This window comes from Ranitomeya variabilis, chromosome 3 (genome assembly GCF_051348905.1).
Source record: "Ranitomeya variabilis isolate aRanVar5 chromosome 3, aRanVar5.hap1, whole genome shotgun sequence".
Lineage (NCBI taxonomy): Eukaryota > Metazoa > Chordata > Amphibia > Anura > Dendrobatidae > Ranitomeya > Ranitomeya variabilis.
In genome coordinates this window covers 210591839-210615372 of record NC_135234.1, presented here as the reverse complement: position 1 = coordinate 210615372, position 23534 = coordinate 210591839, and the positions used below count along the sequence as shown (strand labels likewise).

Sequence of the window (23534 nt, the reverse complement as noted above, 5' to 3'; positions counted from 1 at the left end):
ATGCTGCACAGGACTCGGCCGTCTGCCCGGCGGCTTCCTTCCTCTGCGCTGCTCACCAAACACCTGCTGCTTTTCCCGTAAAGGTGCAGCATTTACTACATCTGGACGAACAACCAATCACGTGGTGGAAGAGGCGGGTCACCAAGCAGTAGGTGACCAGCCCAGCCAATCAGCATCAAGTGGGCGTGGAGGAGGTGAGAGCCGGCTGAGCGCTGTGCACTACCCAGTTATTAGTTGTGTGTGGAGGCGGGAGGTTCGCTGTGCTGCTGTTACTGCGTCTTGTTACACCGTATTCTGCTGTACGGAGCCCGGTGCAGTAACGTCCTGGTACACTGCAGTCTCCGCGCCCGGGATGGAGGTGAGGGAAGCCGGGCTGCGCCGCCAGGCCGTCAAGAGGCATCTTCATAAGCATAACCTGAAGCACCGCTATGAGTTCCTGGAGACTCTGGGGAAAGGCACGTACGGAACGGTGAAGAGAGCCCGGGACAAGCAGGGGAAGGAGGTGAGACCGGGCCCTGCATACACTCTGCTCCGTGCGGTGGCGGGGAGACTGGGGAATACGAGCTGCCGGTGTTCTGTGCTGGCACATGCGCGGTGTGTGGCCTCCCTCACCACCTGTGCCCGCCGCTTCACTGCTCTGCACATGTGCCCAAGTGTATAGAACATAATTTGTGCACACACTGTGTTTTATTATTATTTTCTTATTATTTTTATTAAATAATGTAGAAACGTCTTATACTGCTGATCACAAGGCAGGGTTCACACTTGCGCTTTGGTTTTCCATTTGTAAGATAAGTGGAATTGCAATAAAATGGAGTTATAGCATCCCAGATGCAGACAACCCGAGGGTCCATTTGGGGCCCATTTTTAGAATGGGGGGGCACATCATACAAAGCTTCTTCCATTCTAAAACAAAAATGGAAGCCAGAAGAGACCCCCATAATAGTCAGAAGAGCCCCTCTGCTTCTGATTGCTTTAGTAATAAAATGGTGTCCAAAGCGCGTGTGTCCGCGGGCTTGGGGCTTGTCCGCGGGCTTGGGGCTTGTCCGCGGGCTTGGGGCTTGTCCGCGGGCTTGGGGCTTGTCCGCGGGCTTGGGGCTTGTCCGCGGGCTTGGGGCTTGTCCGCGGGCTTGGGGCTTGTCCGCGGGCTTGGGGCTTGTCCGCGGGCTTGGGGCTTGTCCACGGGCTTGTCCGCGGGCTTGGGGCTTGTCCGCGGGCTTGTCCGCGGGCTTGGGGCTTGTCCGCGGGCTTGTCCGCGGGCTTGGGGCTTGTCCGCGGGCTTGTCCGCGGGCTTGGGGCTTGTCCGCGGGCTTGTCCGCGGGCTGCGGGCTTGTCCGCGGGCTTGTCCGCGGGCTTGTCCGCGGGCTTGGGGCTTGTGCACACGCTGCGGAAAACTCCGCAATGGTTTTTCCTGCGGATTTATTGCGGTTTCCGCCCTGCAGTTTCCTATTGGAGCGGGTGAAAAACCACTGCCGATTCCGCACAAAGAATTGACATGCTGCGGAAAATAAACTGCAGCGTTTCCGTGTGTTTTTTTTTTCTGCAGCATGTGCACTGCGGTTTTCATTTCCCATAGCATTACATGGTACTGTAAATGCATGGGAAACCGCTGCGGATCTACAGCAAAATCCGCAGCGTATGCACATACCCTTAGGGCTTGTCCGTGGTCTTAGGGCTTGTCCGTGTGCAGCATTTTAAAGCAGCTGCAAAAAAAAAAAAATGCGTTTTTCAAAGTCTCATTTTTTTTTTCCCCTGTTTTAGTTTTTTAAAAACTGCAGCATGCGCTCTCTCTCTGTGTATGTATGTATGTATGTATGTATGTATGTATGATTTTTTTTTTTTCTTTTTTTTTTTACTCATTTAATTGAGTAAAAAAAATAGCATTTCTTTCCAGTGCTGCTTTTTTTTACGCCCTGCGTGAAGGGACCCTTTAAGGATCCATTCACATGGGTCCATCTACAGACATGTTCCTGAACTTGGAGATCCAGTCTGATCAGAGCGCAGCATGTGTTATATGTAACTGCAGCTAAGTGGCATAAAACGAGGATTCTGGTAATGGTATTTCAGTGGCTTATTCCCGTGATACCTGAATATTTGCTTCCGGCCCAGACCGGCAGCCTTTGCTTTTGCAGACGGTTGTTTGTAGGTCTCTCTCGTTTTGTTTGTGTTCCTCAGACATTACAGCCCTACTTGGCATTGCCATGCGTCTTGCCCTTGGGACTTGTTGGCAGACATATCCGCTTAGTAAATGAGAATTTTTGAGATCCTACTTCCTTATGACTCGAGCTAATGAATAGCTAGGGTTACAGTAACTTACTGGTGGTGTCCTACGTGACCCCTGTATATACCAGGTTCTCTTGGCACAACATTTTTGTAAAGAGTGGGCATTTCTACATTTTCCATATTTCTTTATATTTTTTTATTTATTGCTTTTTATACTTATTAGTAAACATGGGAACAGAACTCTGTTATGGATTTCAATGGGGAAAGTACAGGCAAAATAGGTTGTGAGAATGAAATGGCTGTGTGTGTAATATTGTGCGTTGCTGTACTGGTTAGCGTAGTCGGGACTCTCCCAATACAGAGATCTTATGACAGAGTATATGTTTTGCGGTGCCATGGTGCTGATAGCTGTATGGGTAACCACTCTGGTGATGGTGGATTCGGGGATGGCATTCCTCTTCGCACGCTCTTTGTTGTTGCACGGTTACGCACAATAGCCGATCGGCTTGCAAACATTTGCACTAGCCGGTAATCTGTGGATAAAGGCTCAGTCTCTTTTATGGAGCAAATTCCAGGCTGTGTCCTGGCCTACAGTCACACGCTCTCTGCTCTTAACCCCTTCTCACTATCACCATATTATATATATGCACACAGGTGGCTATATAGCCCTGATGCCAGAACAGGGGGAAAGCATAGTGGTTATAAGACGGTGCTGATGGCTACCTTTTGTGGATAACTCTTCTCCTGATTGGATGTCCTCCTACTAAGTACAAGGGGTGATCTCATCATGTTTAAGGATATCCTTCCTATACAGAACCTCCTTTGTCATCTGCCCCCTATCTGTCTCATGATCGTTTGCCTGAAATTCCCCCATGCAGTTGTGTCCATTCCATCAACACAATGACACATTGCAGTTCTGGGAACCGGCCAACTCAAAGCAAGTGAGCTGTGCAGAGCGTGCGTGGGTGCAGACGTCTTGTTAAAAATAGCCGCCGAGTTTCGTGATTCCTGTTTTTCTTTGGGGTTATTTCTCTCTTGCTACTGTTGACTTTTCAGTGGTAGATGAGCTCACAAATTCAGGATTTTTTTTTTTTTTTAGCATCAGTGACAACAGGTGCCACTCTGGAAATTCCAAGATTTGTTTTATTCCTCCCTAAGCTTTCCAGTTTTCAGATAGAGACAAACCTCCCATAAATTATAAACAGGATGAAGTGTATTTTTGCTCTTGTTGGTTGAGTTTTATTTACTTGCTGGTACTTATCTACTAATTGTTTCATGTAACTTAATCTTAAGGGGTTGTCAAAGATTAGAAAAACATTCTTTCTTCCTTAAAATATAAAAAACAAATTGCGCTATACCTGTCCATAAGCTACTTCTGTTATCACAGTTTTGCTCCATTGACTTCAGTGAGCTTTAACATCACATTTCTTAGTGCTCACCATTATAATTAGTTTGGTATATGCATGAAGAAGCATCGTTATTTTTTTTTCCCTTTGTAAGGTGTTCTTTTTACACCATCATGACTAAGATAAGTGTTCCAGATTACAGAATTCTACCCCCACATATTGTCAGAATGGGTTTTGTATCCCCCATTTCTCCCTATCTAAACCTTGGCAAAGAAGAGTTGGATGAAGCAGGTGGTCAGAAATACACTGTGCCATCAAATATACACTGTGTGCAGAATTATTAGGCAAGTTGTATTTTGATCACATGATACTTTTTATACATGTTGTCTTACTCCAAGCTGTTCGGGCTTGAGAGCCAACTACCAATTAAGTAAATCAGGTGATGTGCATCTCTGTAATGAGGACTCTGAAAAGTCCAAAATTGTGAGATGTCTTGCAGAGGGATGCAGCAGTCTTGAAATTGCCAAACGTTTGAAGTGTGATCACCGAACAATCAAGCGTTTCATGGCAAATAGCCAACAGGGTCGCAAGAAGCGTGTTGGGCAAAATAGGTGCAAAATAACCGCCCATGAAAATCAAGCGTGAAGCTGCCAAGATGCCATTTGCCACCAGTTTTGCCATATTTCAGAGCTGCAACGTTACTGGAGTAACAAAAAGTACAAGGTGTGCGATACTCAGGGACATGGCCAGGGTAAGGAAGGCTGAAAAACGACCACCTTTGAGCAAGAAACATAAGATCAAACGTCAAGACTGGGCTAATAAAGATCTTAAGACTGACTTTTCAAAGGTTTTATGGACTGATGAAATGAGTGACTCTTGATGGGCCAGATGCTGGATCAGTAAAGAGCAGAGAGCTCCATTCCGACTCAGACACCAGCAAGGTGGACGTGGGGTACTGGTATGGGCTGGTATCATCAAAGATGAACTTGTGGGACCTTTTCAGGTTGAGGATGGAGTGAAGCTCAACTCCCAGACCTACCAGTTTCTGGAAGACAACTTCTTCAAGCAGTGGTACAGGAAGAAGTCGGTATCGTTCAAGAAAAACATGATTTTCATGCAGGACAATGCTCCATCACATGCCTCCAACTACACAGCGTGGCTGGCCAGTAAAGGTCTCAAAGAAGAAAAAATGACATGGCCCCCTTGTTCATCTAATCTGAACCCCATAGAGAACCTGTGATCCCTCATAAAATGTGAGATCTACAGGGAGGGAAAACAATACACCTCTCGGAACAGTGTCTGGGAGGCTGTGGTGGCTGCTGCACACAATGTTGATCGTAAACAGATCAAGCAACTGACAGAATTTATGGATGAAAGGCTGAGTGTCATCATAAAGAAAGGTGGCTATATTGGTCACTAATTTTTTGGGTTTTGTTTTTGCATGTCAGAAATGTTTTTCTAAATTTTGTGCAGTGATATTGGTTTACCTGGTGAAAATATAAAAGTGAGATGGGAATATATTTGGTTTTTATTAAGTTGTCTAATAATTCTGCACAGTAATAGTTACCTGCACAAACAGATATCCTCCTAAGATAGTCAAATCTTAAAAAAAAAAATAAAAAAAAAAAAAATCACTCCAACTTCCAAAAATATTAAGCTTTGATATTTGAGTCTTTTGGGTTGATTGAGAACATAGTTGTTAATCAATAATAAAAATAATCCTCTAAAATACAACTTGCCTAATAATTCAGCACACAGTGACACACGAGACTGACAAAGATAGCAGAGTGGTGCGCATGTACCATAGATTTAAGGCCCCTATACACGTTATACTAGCTTCAGCAGATCCCGTCTATATTGAAGGCCTCCGGTGACTGTCTAATGTGTATGGAGACTTGCTGATTGTCCCCTGAAAAGATGTTGGGGTAGAGAAGGATCTGGCGTGTCTGATTTGGGACTGCCGATCCTTTTGTTCTCTAAGCGCTAATCCACCATCAGAGTAGTCTGGCAGTGGCTCTCATAGAAAACATTGGAGCGCTCGATCAGCGAAGTTCAACTCTGTATGAGACAGTCGGAGAAGATGGCTATAGACTAGACAAACGTTTTTCCAACAGCTATCTAAAGTCTGGGGCCAGAGGGCGGTTATAATAGCAGGAACATGCCAGGTGATAAATATACCATGGTTGGTAGGGGATCGAGCATGTGTGAATGGATAAAATCAATGTTTATTCCAAAATTATTAAAAAACCTCTTCATCAGCGTATATTCCATAAAAAGGATGGACAAGCAGTCTATAAGACATACGAGTTATTATGCGTTTTGGACTTTTGAACTCCCTGTTTGTCATAAGTGATAAGTATTGTATACTGAAATGCCCCTTTCAGGCCACGTTCACACATTCAGTATTTGGTCAGTATTTTACCTCAGTATTTGTAAGACAAAACCAGGAGTGGAACAATCAGAGGAAAAGTATAATAGAAACACATCACCACTTCTGTATTTATCACCCACTCCTGGTTTTGTCTAAAGGTACCGTTGCACTAAACGACTTACCAACGATCACGACCAGCGATACGACCTGGCCGTGATCGTTGGTAAGTCGTTGTGTGGTCGCTGGGGTGCTGTCACATAGACAGCTCTGTCCAGCGACCAACGATCAGGGGAACGACTTCGGCATCGTTGAAACTGTCTTCAACGATGCCGAAGTCCCCCTGCAGCACCCGGGTAACCAGGGTAAACATCGGGTTACTAAGTGCAGGGCCGCGCTTAGTAACCCGATATTTACCCTGGTTGCCATTGTAAAAGTAAAAAAAAAAAAACAGTACATACTCACATTCTCACATTCTGATGTCTGTCACGTCCCCCGGCGTTCACAGGGTTAAAACTGCTTTCGGCAGGAGCGCTGGTAATGCACGCGCTGCTGCCGAGAGTTTCCCTGCACTGAATGTGTCAGCGCCGGCCGTAAAGCAGAGCACAGCGGTCACCGCTGTGCTCTGCTTTACGGCCGGCGCTGACAGTCAACCCTGTGGACGCCGGGGGACGTGACAGACATCAGAATGTGAGTATGTAGTGTTTTTTTTTTTTTTTAACTTTTACAATGGTAACCAGGGTAAATATCGGGTTACTAAGCGCGGCCCTGCACTTAGTAACCCGATATTTACCCTGGTTACAAGTGAACACATCGCTGGATCGGCGTCACACACACGCCGATCCAGCGATGACAGCGGGTGATCAGCGACCCAAAAAAAGGTCCTGATCATTCCAATCGACCAACGATCTCCCAGCAGGGGCCTGATCGTTGGTCGCTGTCACACATAACGAGATCGTTAGCAGGATCGTTGCTTACGTCACCAAAAGCGTGACGTTGCAACAATATCGTTAACGATATTGTTGTGTGACTCAGCCTTTAGGCTATGTGCACACGTAGGAAGTGTCCGCTGCGTGTTCTCCCGCAGCGGATTTGATAAATCTGCAGGGCAAAACCGCTGCGGTTATCCCTGCAGAATTATCGCGGTTTGTCTTGCGGTTTCCACTGCGGGTTTACTCCTGCACTTTTTTTGCTATTGATGCTGCATATGCAGCATCAATAGTAATGTTAAAAATAATTAAAAAAATGGTTATACTCACCCTCCGACTTCCCGACCTCCTCGGCGCTGCAGGCGGCGGTCCGGTTCCAAAGATGCTATGCGAGAAGGACCTTCGTGACGTCACGGTCATGTGAACGCGACGTCATCGCAGGTCCTGCTCGCATAGCAACCCTGCGACCGGACGGCCGCGTGCAGCGCTGAGAGGTGAGTATATCATTATTTTTTATTTTAATTCTTTTTATTTTTTTTTTTTTTTTAATACAAATATGGTTCCCAGGGCCTGGAGGAGAGTCTCCATCCGCACGTAATCCGCTTACTTCCCACATGGTGGGCATAGCCCCATGCAGGAAGTAAGTGGATCAATGCATTCCTGTGTGTGCAGAATCGCTGCGATTCCGCACAAAGTGACATGCTGCGGATTGTAAAACGCAGCGTTCCCGCGCGTTTTTTTCCGCAGCATGTGCACAGCGTTTTCGGTTTCCCATAGGTTTACATTGAACTGTAAACTCATGGGAAACTGCTGCGGACCCGCAGCTGCGGATCTGCAGCAAAATCCGCAACGTGTGCACATACCCTTACAAATACTGATGTAAAATACTGACCAAATATTGAACGTGTGAACATGGCCTAATATTCATCAATCCCTAAGAATGCTTCTGTAGAGGACCCCTTAGGCCAAGTTTACACCATGTTTTTGTTTCAAGTTTTGCCTGTGAAAAAGCAGACAGCATTCAGACTATTGTTCCTCCATGGGGCAGAGCAAATGAGTGATTTTATTTTTTTTAATTTCTTTTTCACGAGCCCAATCTATAAATGGGAAAAAAAAAAACATTTAATGCAATAGTATCTTCCTTATGTAAGATTAGACTGGCCCATTTAAGTCTATGGGTGCACAAATAAAATGAATTTCATGCAGGGCCACCATATGGCATCCCATTTTTTATGGACACATTGTAAGTCATTGACATGGAAAACTGTAAATGATCTTGTAAATTTTTATTAACTTCTGCTCTATAAAAACTGTACTTTTTTTTTTTTTTTTTTCTGGACAAGTCTGTTTTTTTTTTTGTTTTTGTTTTTGTGTTTTTTTTCTTGATTACCACTCGTTCCAAGGAAAAAATCGAACATGCACAGCCCCATTGAGTATCATGTGCACAAGCCCAAATATGTATTCATCCATAGATTGGAAATGGGGATCTGTGTATGGATCCTGTGTTTGTGGATGACCATAATAAACCGAACCCACGCGTTCGCAGGCTCAGACTGATAACTATCCCTCAGTGTGACTACTATACGTGATATCAATTTAATAAGTACAAGAAGCCGTTATGATTATGTTGTGTCAACTTTGAGTTTTTATTAATGCACTATGTAGTTAGCACCCATTAACAAGGTATTATCATTATATAGAGACTTTTCTGATTTAACAGCTTTCAGTTCACCAATATATATTACAACGTTCCCACGTATGGAAAAGCCCAGAAACCAGGAAAGCTAAAGAATAATATGTGTTTGCGTGAAATATATATAATAGAGCCATGCCTGGCTTGTCATGCTTATATTACCTGCTTTCTTGTTTATCTTTAATAATTACATGGTTTACAGTTACTGTATAACTGAATGTCATGTGTCATCTATATACCTTACATTACCAATCAGTTTCTGAGCACTGTTGTGTGCACTTCTACATGGGCTTTTTGCTTAGTGTGCGACGAAAAGCCTAATCGTTTTAGTAAATGATCCTATCATTATTAAGCTAAAAGCATAGGTAGCCATCAATGTCGCTCACATTTTATAAGTCTTGTCATTGATTTGTTGGACATGTTGGTCATTGAGTCAGACTCTGCCCTCAGATATATTGGGCAGTTTTGAGGGTACGTTATGAGACCTCCTTGCCCAGAAGCGGCCCAGCTTGTGATACTCAGTTCATATGGTACATGAATAGAGTAAGGATCAAGCCTCAATATACACAAAGCCTGTAATTCAATCCTATGAGTGATGCAACACATTTTCCACTGCTGCGCACCCAGCGAACGCCCACCTGAAACAACAAAAAAGCATGTCTTTACTAAATGTTGTCACAGCCCTTACATGCTCCAAGCACCCTGATATAAGAGATAGGAACACTTGGGATCAGAATCGCCTCCCACCCCCATATGTGACACACATCCTCTGTCCTTGTCTGTCTGTGTGTCCGTCTGTGCGCTGGGTTACTTCCGCATTCTTGCTCCTACAATAGATTTGGAGTGTCTTTGTTTTCCTTTGTTCTGTTTTTCTTTATATATGAGGTATGCCCCCTCCCAGCCGAAGAATTCCAGGGGAAGGAGGAAACTTTATTTTAAAGATTTGCGCTGCAGAGCATTTCGCCAGAAGTGTACTATTCTGCTGGTTGTCCTCACACATAAAATAATAAAATGACTGGTTTCTGAAGAACCTGTGTAAGCCTGAGGAGCATATCTCTGCTTCTTCATAAAGCTGAGACAGATGGAGGGTGTACATATCAAGCTAATGCACGTATACACTGCCCTCTGTTTATGTGCTGTTTAATTGAAGAGTTTTATGCTTCACGGCTCTCAATAAACATTATCTTTTGTGCTAAAAAGGGTAAAGCTCCTTTTTTGGCAGCCCGCCACAGTCTCGTCTTCCAGTGGCATGACCCGTACTATGGAGAACTGTGAAGATCAGGTTCTGTTGAACCTGGCCGATGATGGAAACAAGGAGCAAAAAAATAAATGCATTGCTGGAGTGCTACTTTAAGTTTTCTTTGTGGGCATTCAGTTAGTTAAACTCTTCACTGCTCCTAAAACGTTTTATGTTGGCTGTGGTGTTGGACGTAATGTATTGTTCCCATTCCAGACGTAGACATGTGCGTCTAAGGTTGTGTTTGGTTCTGTCAGACACCATGACAGAAACTAGAGGGGCCGGCCCCATTATAGTCATTGGGGTCTGTAAGCTGCTGTTTTCACTCCTGATCTAGCACCGCCATAATTTTTGTGTTTCATCTCCTTTTATTCAGCAGAACAATGGAATAAAGATGTGAACAGAGCTCTATGTTCTTTATTAGAATCACTCAAAGGAAATATCTATTCTGTGATCACCCTTTGAGAAAAGAATCAGAACATTCAGATATATCTGTAAAACACATTTTATTGCGATTAGGACTATATTTGCATAAAGAATTCTCCCCATCCTTGGGGTTAGTTACTCTTGTTTCCTTCAAAAGCCTGATCGGTTGCCCCAGCAGGGCAACTTTTTGTCATATGCCCTGTTAGGACATTATCAGAAATTAAGAGGTAGGTCCCACATTCGCCAGCGTCTTCGGTAGACATGTCCTACTGGAAAGCATAGCTTCCTAGTCTTTTAAATGGGCTCCATATCTTTGTGTCCATCCACAACTTCTAAGGCTAAGGACATCTCAAGAGACCCTCTTAGGTCACTTCATAAATGTGAACACAGCCCAACAGGTGACCCTTAAATCGGCTTCTTGTGGGTATATGAAGTAGGGAACATTGTGAACTTGCTGGGGTTAACACTGTATATACATGAATAAATCGGCGCTATGCAGGCAAAAGATAACATGACAATCAGAAGCCTTGTGAATAATCTGCTCTAAGCTGTTTTCTTTGGTATAATGTGGTCTTTAATTCTTCCTTCTCATTGTGTTACCAGGTGGCTATTAAGTCAATCCGGAAGGACCGCATAAAAGATGAACAGGATATGCTACACATTCGAAGAGAGACCGAGATTATGAGTTCCCTGTGCCACCCTCATATCATTTCTATATATGAAGGTAAGAAGAACTAGGTGTGCATTTGGACTACCCGTCCATAAACCCTGCAGCTGTATACAGGCTGCCACGTGAGCACACCGATTGTAGTTGTGATAATGACGGTCTGTAAGCCCCGTGGCTTCACAATAAAAAGACTGTGTAATTCACACTAATGGAGCACATAAGGTAACACATAAATAATGGTATGAGTAAGGAGCTTTCGTATGCTTCATATTTATATAAAATTACCAAAAAACATCCCCACCCACACACATTGCAGCCTGCAGAGTGGCATGCTGGCACAGGCAGGCTAGCTGCGGGGTACGGGGCAGGCCTGTACAGGTGGACTGAATCATCTCCCAGCATTTACTAAGAAGGATGTCTGTCTTGGGAAGGAAAGTAAAGACTACAGATGACTGTACGAGACAGACTGATGACCTGCAGGCAAACAGCACAGAGATTACTCATAGGGACTCTCTAAGCACGTAAATGGGACTTTTGCTTCTTTTTCACAGTCTAGAAAGTGAAAATAATTTATGTAACATTTGTGAATTTTGGGTTTTATGTATCAATAATAATACTTTACACAACACCTCTCAGTTTATTACATTTTTTTTTTAATTTCCCACTGTTCTTTAATATTATTCTGTGTTTTATCTGGTGGATCTCGATGAACTTTTTGACACAGACCTGTTTCTTTTGATAAGAGAAGTATCATTACTATGAAATAAATGCACTCCAGCACAGTGAAACCAAGTGTGAGGTTTCGGTTGCTGTGCCGTGCTCAGAGCGAAAGTGCACAGGGTAGAAAAAACCCAGGACAGCTGCTTATCAGTCCAGGGAGATAACGCGGCTGTAAAGACATAAAGCAGGCCAGCCACCTGGCACAAGTACACAGGAGGCTGCCACTTTACTGCAAATGGACCTGCTGTCATTTTCTGTCCTTTCCTCCTAAAAGCTCTCGGTGTATTGTAAGGCGCTCATAGATCCGTATACTGTATGCAGGAGGCACTGGCCTACATTGCAGATCATGTTTGCAAATCTGAGTCAGACATACATATTCCATAATTAGTTCTAAGCTGCAGACTTTAAGGTTTATAGTAGTTTTGTAGTGTTTCCTTACATGCGTTCGGGTATATGCATCTATAGTCGGGGTCACATCTCTTCTAAGCAGGGTAAGCAGATGGATAGTGTACGTGAAAAATGGACACCTGAATGAGGCCATGGTTTCAGTTTTTCAGGGAGTGTTTGGTTGGCTACAAGTGTCACCTTGCCTTTGACGATTGCACTCAGGTCAGAGCCATATGCTTTAATCACATAGTTTAAAATTGGCTTACTGCACATATCCCGAAGCTAAACACACATCAGAAGATGACATGAAAAGGTTAAGTATTAGTCTTTTAGATACCTGAAAGGTGACACTTATCACTTGCTGCAGAATGCCCAGCTAAATGTAGATGGCCACCGTATCGTCTTGTATTGTAAGGTTGGATGTTTTTGATATTGGAACATGCTGAATATATGTATTAGGTGGAGTGGGCCTTTCACTACAGATCTTTTTTTTTTTTTTAAGCCACACTGTAAATGTTATTGTGTGTTTTAGATATCTGTGATTATCACATTATGTCACTTAATCTGCATTAAAAATTGTTACATGTGACCACACACCCATGGCAATTAGATCCACCTCTGTCTGCTTTCTCCAAACTTGTTATTGGGAAATCAGGAGGAATCACACCCTGAACGTTTGGTTCTTCATAGACGCTCACGTGGCTCTGCTCCACCCTCCTTTTCTGACTGTGGCATTAGTATATTTAGTGGGGTTTGAGGGCTCTCATATACCGTGCCTTTACAAGAAGTAAGATTTCAATCACAATTAGTCTTGTAAAAGATTTGGGGTCAGTCTAAGCTTGCAGATAATGGTGGTAGATGTTGTTTGCATCAAGTTTTTTTTTTATTTTTTTTAATTTATTTTAGATTTTTGATTTGTGTTCTATATTAGAGCTGCAGTTCTTGTATTTTCTCGAAGTTCATAGACCTTTAATAACATTCATCATTCTTATCTGCTACAGTGTTTGAGAACAGCAGTAAAATAGTCATCGTAATGGAATATGCAAGCCAAGGCGACCTATATGATTATATCAGTGAACGGCAGCGACTTGGTGAACAAGAGGCGAGGCGATTCTTCAGGCAGATTGTATCTGCTGTCCAGTACTGTCATGCGGTATGTAGGAGTCTTGGGTCAAACATAAAAATGTTGTGTTGCTGCTTCTTTTTCTAATCGCAAGTATGCTAATCTGTATGTTTCTTTCAGAATGATATTGTGCATCGGGACCTCAAGCTAGAAAACATTCTCCTGGATGAAAATAAAAATGTGAAGGTGAGCCTGCCTAGAGCACCTCGTAACCATGCAGGTAGTGGTTATCGAAACTCGCTGGTTCTCCCAGTATTGCAAGCCTGCAGTGCTATCCTCTGAGTCTACATACCACTCACATTTTGAGTAAACAGTTGAATTGTTGACGTATTACTTTCTATAGTCACAGCAGAATAGGTGGTGGTATTAATGGACCTGTGAAGGGCAAGCATGCCTGAATTACTATTTACTCTTCATTTACTATGGAGTTTAATTCAGGTCTGTGTCTTACAAGTAGAAAATTTAGGCTGAGGAGAAGCTGACTATTGCGATGAAGTCTAGCGTTAGAAAATGTCTGCTCACCCATGGTCATTACATTGTCTAGCTAGATATGTCCACTTCTAAGAACATCTTAGATACCTGTGACATTTGCAGACCTTCGAATTACTCAATATCAATTTTTATACAGTAGCGCAGCTATGCCATCAATGTTTGACCAGTGGTGGTCTAACTTTTGGGTCATCTATGATGCCTAGAATGAGGGGCTGCAGGTACAGTGGCACCTGGGGCCTGTCGGTGATTGGTACACAGCCTTGGTAAAGGTAAGGCCAGACAGTACTGTCACGGCAAATGCGTGATTATGTAAGGGTGTTTGTTTAACGAACAAAAACTAACAGCTGATTATAATTCCTACAAAATCAAGTGATCCAGTTGTTGGCTGCACAACGGTTGTGAGCTGGCCACTCTGTCTGGCCTTACCCTAAAGTCAGTGCACCTGCACTGAAAGTTCAACACATGCGTCATGGGAAGTCCTGTATATGACCGATTTCTGTATCCAGCATAGAAAGAGGTATGCAATGGTGCTATTTCGGGGGGAGCAGAAAAGGAGGCTGTTAACAAGTCCTAAAATTCTATTCTAGCCACTGAAACAAAGGGTGTGGAAGTGATCGGCTCATCCTTAAACATCAAGCGTACCTGTATATGAACTCATAGGCTCAAGTTCACATCGTTCTTGATGTGCTGCAGTTAGACTCTTCTGATTCTCGTATGCCTCTTCTTGAATCAGGAGAGTCGGATGAGCAGCGTACACCTCTGTATGCTGCCTCATGACAAATTCTACTTCAGTCCCTGCTAGAGAGATTTCTGGCATAGCGAATGCTGAGTGGTCGTCATCCCGCCCCAGCTAGTTTGTTGTAGCGGCGCGAAAAAAGTGGCGAAAATGGTCTCAAGTTGCTCTAAAATTATGATACTTTGCCAAAATGTTTTCATGGCAGAACACTGGTGTAAAAGCTGTGAGGAATCGGGCCCTTAAACTGTTTCAGGACCCAGAACCCCACTGTTCAAAACTTCTGTCATACTGCTATAGAATGTCAGTCATTATTAAACATTAAGGCTATGTGCACACGTCAGGATTTCTTGCAGAAATTTTCCTGACAAAAACCGGACATTTCTGCCAGAAATCCACATGCTTTTTTTTCGCGTTTTTTTATGCGTTATTTCCAAATGCATAGAATTGCGGGAAAAAGGCAGAAAATCCGCAAAAATAATGAACATACTGCTTTTTTTACCGCGATGCATTTTTTTCGCGGAAAAAAATGCACCATGTGCACAAAACATGCAGAATGCATTCTAAATTATAGGATGCAAAATGTATGCGTTTTTAATGAGTTTTTATAGCAAAAAAAAGTGAAAAAACCTGAACGTGTGCACATAGCCTTAGTCCGTGGTCTGCGCAGAGACAGGAAGTGGTGGTCTCACCATTGTTCCAGACTGGCAGCTGGTGGCGAGTTGGCATCACTTAATCCTGTCTGTGCAGACCATGAAGCAACCTGTATCTAGGTGGGTACCAGCAGGTATGACTAAGTTAATTTTGTTACAAAACCTGCCACCTGGGCAAAGTGTTTTTTTGTTGTTGGTTTTTTTTTTTTTTTTGTTTGTTTGTTTTTTGACTGGACAACACCTTTAAGTACAAATAAAAAAAAAAAATGTTCCTTAAGGCCATGTGCACACGTTAAGTATTTTTCGCGTTTTTTTCGCGTTTTTTCGCTATAAAAACGTGAAAAAAACGCTTACATATGCCTCCCATTATTTTAAGTGTATTCCGCATTTTTTGTGCAAATGTAGCCTTTTTTTCCGCGAAAAAATCGCATCGCGGAAAAAAAAGCAACATGTTCATTAAAATGCGGAATTGCAGGGGATTCCGCACACCTAGGGGTCCATTGATCTGCTTACTTCCCGCACGGGGCTGTGCCCACGATGCGGGAAGTAAGCAGATTATGTGCGGTTGGTACCCAGGGTGGAGGAGAGGAGACTCTCCTCCACGCACTGGGCACCATATAATTGGTCAAAAAATAAGAATTAAAATAAAAAATAGTCCTATACTCACCCTCGATGTCTTCCCGCCTCCACTGCACGCTGTCGCTTCGGTTCCTGTAGCTGATGTGCGGCGAAGGACCTTGCCGATGACGTCACTGTCCTGTGATTGGTCGTGAGCGGTCATGTGACCGCTCACGTGACGTCACGGAAGGTCCTGTGCGCACAGACCAGCTATAGGAAGACGAACGGACGCCGCTGATGAGATGTCTGGGTGAGTATAAGCATTTTTTTATTTTTTTTATTATTTTTAAACATTCTATCTTTTACTATAGATGCTGCATCTATAGTAAAATGTTGGTCACACTTGTCAAACAGTATGTTTGACAAGTGTGACCAACTTGTCAGTCAGTTTTCCAAGCGATGCTACAGATCGCTTGGAAAACTTTAGCATTCTGCAAGCTAATTACGCTTGCAGAATGCTAAAAAAACGCGAAAAAAACGCAAAAAAAAAAATGCGGATTTCTTGCAGAAAATTTCCGGTTTTCTTCAGGAAATTTCTGCAAGAAATCCGCAACGTGTGCACATACCCTAAGAGACACAAAACTTAATATAAAGTGTTTAAAAGAACAGCTAATATTTCTTACAAATGTCTCCAGCTCTTCCACAATGCATGTCTTACTTTCTCAGTGACCTGAGATCTCCGCTACTGCTTGCATATGGACAAAAGTGAGCGACTGATGGCCTCTTGATTGCTCCAGTCGGTAGTGACTTTTATTGGTTTAAAGCACCCACTGTATTACTGAAGTAATAAGTTATCTTGTAGGGAATAATGAGGAACAAAACATTGCTGGCTCTGCTGTAAAATATGCAATTTGCTTTAAGCTGGGAAGTCCCCTGTAGTCTTTAACTCTCCAACATGGTGAACTATGATAGTACACCAAGGTCATTTGTATTATGCAACAGAGAGGTTACCGGTCCCAGCCCATAACTTATATAACACGACCGTGTATTGACCAATAGCTTCTAGTATTTATATTGAAAAAGTGTGTTCATTTTTGAGCAGGACTTTGGAACAAATCTAGCAATTCTAACATGCCGGATACAAACATCAAAAAATGGTTTAATGAGTAATCCAGTATTTCTCAACACATGTTTTTTTTTTTTCTGTATACGATTATAGGGTGAGAGAGATGGCCTTGTCCTTTAGCCAATATTCAGCATCTTTTGAATGCTGGTCTGCCGTTTGTGGACTTTATCCTCCAGCAGGCGAGCTGTTTGAATGTTCCATGCTGGCAATAGTCCATTATATCTATGCAAACACAGGAGGGAGGGGAGCGAGAGAGAATGTTCCTCATTCATTTACATACAGGATCCTGAGCGCTGTGAATGATCACCCTTCCTTGTATGTACCTGCCCAGCCGCGCATTTAACCTTTTCTTTCTCGTGCATTTAAAGCCATAAGGGTACCGTCACACATTGAAATTTCCATCGCTACGACGTTACGATTCGTGACGTTCTAGCGATATCGTTACGATATCGCTGTGTCTGACACGCTACTGCGATCAGACACCCTGCTGAGAATCGTACGTCGTAGCAGATCGTTTGGAACTTTCTTTCGTCGCTTGATCACCCGCTGACATCGCTGGATCGTTGTGTGTGACAGCGATCCAGCGATGTCTTCGCTTGTAACCAGGGTAAACATCGGGTAACTAAGCGCAGGGCCGCGCTTAGTAACCCGATGTTTACCCTGGTTACAAGCGTAAACGTAAAAAAACAAACCGTACATACTCACCCGTCGGTGTCCTTCAGGTCCCTTGCCGTCTGCTTCCTGCTCTGAGTGCCGGCCGGAAAGTGAGAGCAGAGCGCAGCGGTGCTGCGATCTGCTCTCACTGTACGGCTGCACTCAGAGCAGGAAGCAGACGGCAAGGGACCTGAAGGACACCAACGGGTGAGTATGTACGGTTTGTTTTTTTACGTTTACGCTTGTAACCAGGGTAAACATCGGGTTACTAAGCGCGGCCCTGCGCTTAGTTACCCGATGTTTACCCTGGTTACCCGGGGACTTCGGCATCGCTCCAGCGCCGTGATTGCAACGTGTGACCGCAGTCTACGACGCTGGAGCGATGATTATACGACGCTGCGACGTCACGAATCGTGCCGTCGCAGCGATGAAAATTTCAATGTGTGACGGTACCCTAAGTTTGTGCTTCAGCTGAATATAAGCAAAAACGAAAACTGGAGTAGCCATAAACCACCAAATAGAGTAAAAGCCAAAGTTTATTAGACAAACATGAGAAAAAACATATATACCAGCACAGTAAGCAAGAGGTCTTTTGTGATGTTGAATATAGTAGCTAACCACAATAATTAATACATTGTTTCATTTTAGATTGCAGATTTTGGCCTTTCCAACATTTACCACTCGGACAGCTTTCTTCAGACCTATTGTGGTAGCCCGCTGTATGCATCTCCAGAAATTGTCAACGGCAGGCCGTATAAAGGACCTGAGGTGAGAATACATTTAGTGTTTTTTCTCCTTGATGTGCAAATACAATGAAGCCTCTAAGACGACCACCCAAAATTTCATTTTAAAGTACCGTAGTGTACTAGGATGGTGGCATTCTCCAAAACAATGGCCAATGTGCATCACACACGGTGGAACTAAAGATCTGTCTTATTGAATCTAGTACTGAAAAAGGAGGTGGTCTTTTGTAGACTCGGCTGTTATCTGTATTTTCTGATGGAGAATTTGAGACATTATTAACAATCTGTTCAGTGCTGAAGAATTTAATTTCCCGATCATGTATGCTCATATTCAGTTTCTTTGGAAGATGATGAACCTTTTAGTGCAAAGGCCCCATACACAATAGACTAACATCTGTCGAATAAGACTCCTTCGTCTTCCCCAATAGATGATATTGGGGGATAAGGATCCAGCATGTCTTTATTTTTTTATCAGCGAGATTAACTAGAGGAGTTTGACAGCAGCTCTCTTAGAGAGCACAGGAAGTCTCCCATATGTGGAGCATTTGGGAGAGAAACAACTGCTAGCTACACCATCATTCATCAACGGCTATCTATTGTGATGGGTATCTGTGAGGAAACCACAGAGAAAACATGGAGCAGATCTCCAGTCCTGCTCTGGTGAGACAATCATTTTGTATGGGTGAAAACTCGTTTTATTATGGTTGAAATTCGGGAAAAGGCACAGAATAAAATGTCAACACAATATCTGCGGCTGGATGGTTAGTTCATTAGGGTAATTTGCACTTGAGTGTTAGAAAATCCTTTTAAATAGCAGTACTTACCAAATGTCTGGGAATCTTTCAACCCTTTTACGATATAAGCCATAAATATAGTGCTTTTGGGAAGGGCTTCTCACCAACCACCATATATGTAAATGGCACATGGTAGCAGCACATTAGGGTGCACCCATACCAAATAGATAAATGCAGTGGTTTCCATCTGGAAACTAGACTATTCCAGTAGCAGCGTTGTGGATGAGTCTTTAGGGAATCTCATTTGATATTGTAGCATGTCAACCTATGCTACGGATGTTCACAGCAATTACACCCTTTGTGATACGTCACAGCAGATTACACCCTTTGTGATAGGTCTGTGCCAGAAATGGCAGCAATGTCCTCACAGTTGTATGTGGATATTACCACTGTTTTGCTGAGCAAGTTCTTCATCAGATATTTCCCATATAAACATCCCCTTAAACTTGTGTAGAGTTTAACTTTATTGTTTTAACTACTTGTGGTGCAAACTAGTATGGATCAACTTTGATTTTCAAAAATATGAAAGAGCAATAAAACTCATTCCATCCAGCAGAACTCTAAAATAATGTTGGAGCAGAAGACAAGCCAGATATAAGTAGTGATATCATTCCTAAGGTTCTCTACTAGAGGTGAACAAATCTCCCCACATTTCTTTCAGATTGATTCATTTGCCCGTCAGATTTAATTAGCCTAAATAAAATTCTGCCCAAATTGAAAGTTTTATTATACTCTCAAGTCTCTCCAGAAGGGAAGGAGTTTAGAAACACCAGAAAATGTAATCCAGGAAATTTGTAACAAATTTGACTTGTGAATTGATTTGCTCATCTGTATTCTCTACTCTTCCATACTGCATTCATATGATGTCTTAGGCTGGTTTCACACTTGCGTTTTGATCCGCAGCGTTTTAGCGCTAAAAAACGCATGCGTTTTTTTTTCCTATACTTAACAGTAAAAACGCATGCGTTTTTTTTAGCATGCGTTTTCGGCAACGCATGCGTTTTTTGATTTGCAGAAATGCAACCTGTAGTAATTTCTAGCGGCGTTTTTTTTGCCTAAAAAAAAACCGCATGCGTTTATTCGCGGCAAAAAAATGCATTGCTGTCTATGTAAACGCATGCGTTTTTAAGCACATGCGTTTGCTTGCGTTAAAAACACAAGAAAAAACAAGAAAACCCTAAACACAAGAAAACCCTAACCCTTAGGGATCCTAACCCTAACCCTTAGGGATCCTAACCCTTAGGGTTAGGATCCCTAGGGTTACTAGGGATCCTAACCTTAGGGTTAGGATCCCTAGTAACCCTAGGGTTAGGGTTTTCTTGTTTTTTCTTGTGGTTAGGGTTAGGGTCCCTAGGGTTAGGGTTAGGATCCCTAAGGTTACTAGGGATCCTAACCCTAGCTATTTCTGTTTATAGTGGGTTTTCTAGTTGATTTTGATGATTGGCAGCTGTCACACACTTCTCAGCATGCATTTAAAAAACGCAAACGCAGGAAAAAACGCATGTAAACGCCGCAAAACACCGCGTTTTTTTCTGCATGCAAAAACGCATGCGTCTAAAAAACGCTGCGTTTTGCCGCGTTAACATGCGTTTTTTCACCACATGCGTTTTTTGTTTTTTTTTAAACGCTGCAGATCAAAACGCAAGTGTGAAACCAGCCTTAATAGCAAATTCTTAATTTTTAACTCTAGATTTTTTTTTTACTTAATCCACGAAAATGTGGCATCAGTCTGGTCTTACTGATGACCTCTTTGCCCAATTGCGATATCAGCGGTGCATCAATTTTTCCTATTCATGATTGCAACTTGTCCTTTTTCAGGTTGATAGCTGGTCCCTAGGAGTTCTGCTCTACATCCTGGTCCATGGATGCATGCCCTTTGATGGGCAGGATTACAAGAAGCTAGTGACTCAGATCAGCTGTGGTGCTTATAAAGAGCCAAGCCACCCCTCTGGTAAGCAATGACTGCTTTCTGTTTCTTGGAGTAATCCCATTCAGACTTAGTTTGTTTGTATATATACAATGGGTTCCTAAGCTGGTTGGTGTGATCAGCAAATAATGTTATATTTACATTTCAGGTGTTCCTCTGCTGTTTACACCATCCCGTTCCCACTAATAACCTGTCTTTCTGCTTGCAGATGCGTGTGGACTTATTCGATGGCTTCTAATGGTTAATCCTGAAAGAAGGGCCACTCTGGCTGATGTGGCCTCTCACTGGTGGGTGAACTGGGGATATCAACAACCACTTAGTGAACCAGAATCAACCAAAGACTCTCCATTTTCAATTGTTGGTGGATGGCTTCGCAAATCTTCACGTCCTTTGTGGGATAATGGCTCTAAGATGCGCTCGTTTTTACGCCAGCATCTTCCAGGAGCAACAGTTACCCGCCAACGTTCACTGAAACGATCCAAGCGAGAGAATATGATTCAGGGAATAGCACCTCAGGACTCTCAGGAAAAGCCCCCTGCTGTTCCACCTGCTCCTAAAAAAGGTATTTTAAAGAAGCCTCAGCAGAGAGAGTCTGGCTACTACTCTTCTCCTGAACACAATGAAGGCTCAATGATGGGAGAGAATGATGCACCCTCATCTCCTGTGTTTATTGAGCCTACAAGTATGGAAGGTTTGAATAAGGATGTAAATGGACTACAAGAGCCAGCTACTAATGTGGTTAGAAAAGGAATTCTGAAGCGCAATGGAAAGTTCTCTTCTGCTGGAGCAGCTCCGGAGTTGTCTTTCGATGCTGTAGACTGTGCTTTAGGGAATGAAAAGTTACCTATAGGCACACTAGCTTGTGACAAAGTACTGTCTACGGTTAGCCAAGAAAGCATTCTTTCCACCGAATCTTTTGAATTATTGGACTTTCCCACTCGGTACAGAGACCGTCACAGGGGCAAAAATAGATCTATGAGGGCTAGTGTCTCTGCAGAAGATCTTCTGAAATTAAACCACAATGAGGACAATGAAAAGGATGGTCCCAGGCTCTGGGATATGGGATGCTATCGGGCCCGAGTAGCTGAGAGCTGTCTCTCCTTAGGAGTGGCAGAAGAAGAAGCAATGCAGGTTTACAGGACTGCGGTGCTCATTGGTCGAGAGCTCAGCTGAGCTTATGTACTGTGTATACTTACTAGGAACCTTCTGAGGGAAAAGATAGCAATCACAGCAGCCTTATGAGACTCTCGGTGTTGCCTTACATATGATGATCTAACAATGTGATGACAATAATGGTATTGTAGAATGAGAGAGTTTGTAATACATTTTTTTTTAAGTTATACAGTAAGTATATGCGGCAACATTGGTGGCATCCTCTAATGTTTGCACTGGGAGGGCACGTGGTGTGCTACATAATTCAGGTTAATCCTTTTACAAGCTGCTGCCTTATTGTGCGCTTACTATACAAGCAACCTACTGTAATTGCATATTTAATTGTGCAGGTGCACACCTTATATGTCCTTATTCTGCTGTGTACTACAAAACGGTTATTAATCCGTAGTGGATGACCGAGACTTGAATTGACTTCTAGATACTCTGGTTTAAACTTTTCTACTTGAAAATACTGCAATTTTCCCCAGTCTACATCCAAATACAAATCAAATGAAAAAGAAAAAAAATCATACGGGTTGAGGATTTGAATAAAAAGATAACATTGACACCAAAAACTTGAAAGAGGTTGGAGAATACACCACATTTGGTGCACTGGTTTGAGTCATTTTATTTGCCCAGTTGGCCAGTAGTACGGAGCAAATTCTGGGGGTATTTATACATATATAGTCACTTATAAAGCTGTGCACACCCCAAGTGACCTTGAGACTTGATGTGTATAGTTTTTTTGTTCTGTTTTTGTAAGGGGTAGAGAAAAATAGACTTTAGACTACAACGTAATAAGTCAGAAAACTACAAACATGCCAGGAGCAAAACTACTCAACCCAAAATTTTCCCTTCAAATTTTTTAACTTAACGTTATTATATTTATTTTTGTATTTGCTTTCTGATAAAAAAAAAATTTCTTGCCAAATTTTTTTAAGAATGTACAGGCAGGGACACCATTATTTTATGCATTGTCATGTTTTTTTTTTTTTTATCAAAGTCTTAATACTGGCAACAAAAATAAATATGTTTTAATTGTCAGATGTATCAATTACCGTTCACCTGGCAAGCAATATATTTTCCCAGTAGCAATGTGGAAATAAAGTGGATTGCCTAGCAGGACGGCCCTTTTTGTTAATGGAGTAGTATGATGGTTCTTGAGCCCCTTTTACATCACACTTAGAAGGTACATTCATCCATGCGTTTTTAGATAGAAAAAGGGAATGATTGGAATGCAATTTAAGGGCTATAATATATTTTTTAGGGGATGTTTCAATTCCATCTTGAGCTTGATCCTCCTATAAAATGCAGTATGGGAAAATCTACCTTCTGGATGTGACTTGAAAGGGGTCTTGTGCTGAAAAAAAAAAATAAAAAATTGATTGTGGACGAGCGCATGACGTGAGGAGAGGGCATTTCAGAAGCGTCATTGTCTTTTTGTAATCTTTTTTTGCTTCTATGTTTTGGTCCAGATATTTTCAGCAACTTTAAACCAAAATTAAAACAAATGTTAAAAACGTATTGTGTATTGTTTTTTTTTCATTGGTAATAGAAAAACTTAAAACGATGTTCATGTAAAT

General features: G+C 42.6%; 1 protein-coding gene across 1 annotated transcript; it reads left to right on the top strand.

The window, feature by feature from the left end:
- Window positions 1-212: 212 nt before the first annotated feature.
- On the top strand, window positions 213-23475 carry NUAK2 (NUAK family kinase 2). Its single transcript, XM_077295094.1, has 7 exons — window positions 213-502; window positions 10826-10946; window positions 12998-13149; window positions 13240-13305; window positions 17984-18103; window positions 20691-20823; window positions 21008-23475. Exons 1-7 carry the CDS (start codon window positions 353-355, stop codon window positions 21970-21972), a joined length of 1707 nt encoding a protein of 568 aa, XP_077151209.1. The 5' UTR covers window positions 213-352; the 3' UTR covers window positions 21973-23475.
- Window positions 23476-23534: the final 59 nt, after the last annotated feature.

Excerpts from the sequence above, each read along its gene's own strand:
- NUAK2 (XM_077295094.1), top strand. The coding sequence starts at position 353 with ATGGAGGTGAGGGAAGCCGGGCTGCGCCGCCAGGCCGTCAAGAGGCAT. Across the intron at positions 13,306-17,983 it reads ATGAAAATAAAAATGTGAAG|ATTGCAGATTTTGGCCTTTC; the intron begins GTGAGCCTGCCT and ends GTTTCATTTTAG. Across the intron at positions 20,824-21,007 it reads AGAGCCAAGCCACCCCTCTG|ATGCGTGTGGACTTATTCGA; the intron begins GTAAGCAATGAC and ends TTCTGCTTGCAG.